The 609-nt window shown below is 49.3% G+C and overlaps 1 protein-coding gene across 1 annotated transcript in view; it reads left to right on the top strand.

Annotated features, from left to right (window-relative positions):
- smyd1a (SET and MYND domain containing 1a) overlaps positions 1–609 on the top strand; it is a 9,866-nt gene continuing 9,257 nt past the window's right edge. The window contains exon 1 of the mRNA XM_034547022.1: positions 1–224. Coding sequence (XP_034402913.1) covers positions 88–224 — 137 coding nt within the window. The 5' untranslated portion in view covers positions 1–87. The remainder of the gene's footprint in view (positions 225–609) is intronic.

The following is a 609-nucleotide window of genomic DNA, read 5'->3' as shown; positions in this document are numbered from 1 at the left end:
TCCGCTCCCTGCAGCTTGTGTAGCCCCTCGTCCCTCGGCCGGTCCCCCCTCTGTAGCCTTCTCCTCTGGGTTTGGTTCCCCAGAACAATGACTGTGGGGAACATGGGAAGTGTGCAGCTGTTTGATGCTGGGAAGAAAGGTCGCGGCCTGAGGGCCACCAAAGAGCTCACTGCAGGGGAAGTGGTCTTCGCCGAGCCCAGTTTCTCTGCTGTGGTCTTCGACAGGTACGAGGCTCCCGATTGTTGTGGTCTTAGACTAGATGATATGGATGGATATAGATGATATGGATGGATATAGATGGATATGGATGGATATAGATGGACTGGCCTTTTCTTACTCAGCATGTCTGGCTGACACGACGTGTACCAGAGGTCCGGCGTCTCCTTTCTGTCCGGGTGTCATGTGAGCTTCATATACTTTTGGATTCAGTGTTCAAGTGCACGGAGGCTCTGCCACTAAATGATTTTGACACCTTGCTAATATTGAATATGGATAAAGCATCAGTCTTACATGTTCTATTAAGCTCAGGAAATGACATTCCTTTCTCTCTCCATGCAGTAGTATGTCAGCTGGGTCAGACATCGGTCAAACCTCATAGTATTACTTTAT

This window comes from Cyclopterus lumpus, chromosome 12 (assembly GCF_009769545.1).
Source record: "Cyclopterus lumpus isolate fCycLum1 chromosome 12, fCycLum1.pri, whole genome shotgun sequence".
NCBI classification, from domain to species: Eukaryota; Metazoa; Chordata; class Actinopteri; order Perciformes; family Cyclopteridae; genus Cyclopterus; species Cyclopterus lumpus.
This window is presented reverse-complemented; position numbering and strand designations above follow the sequence as displayed.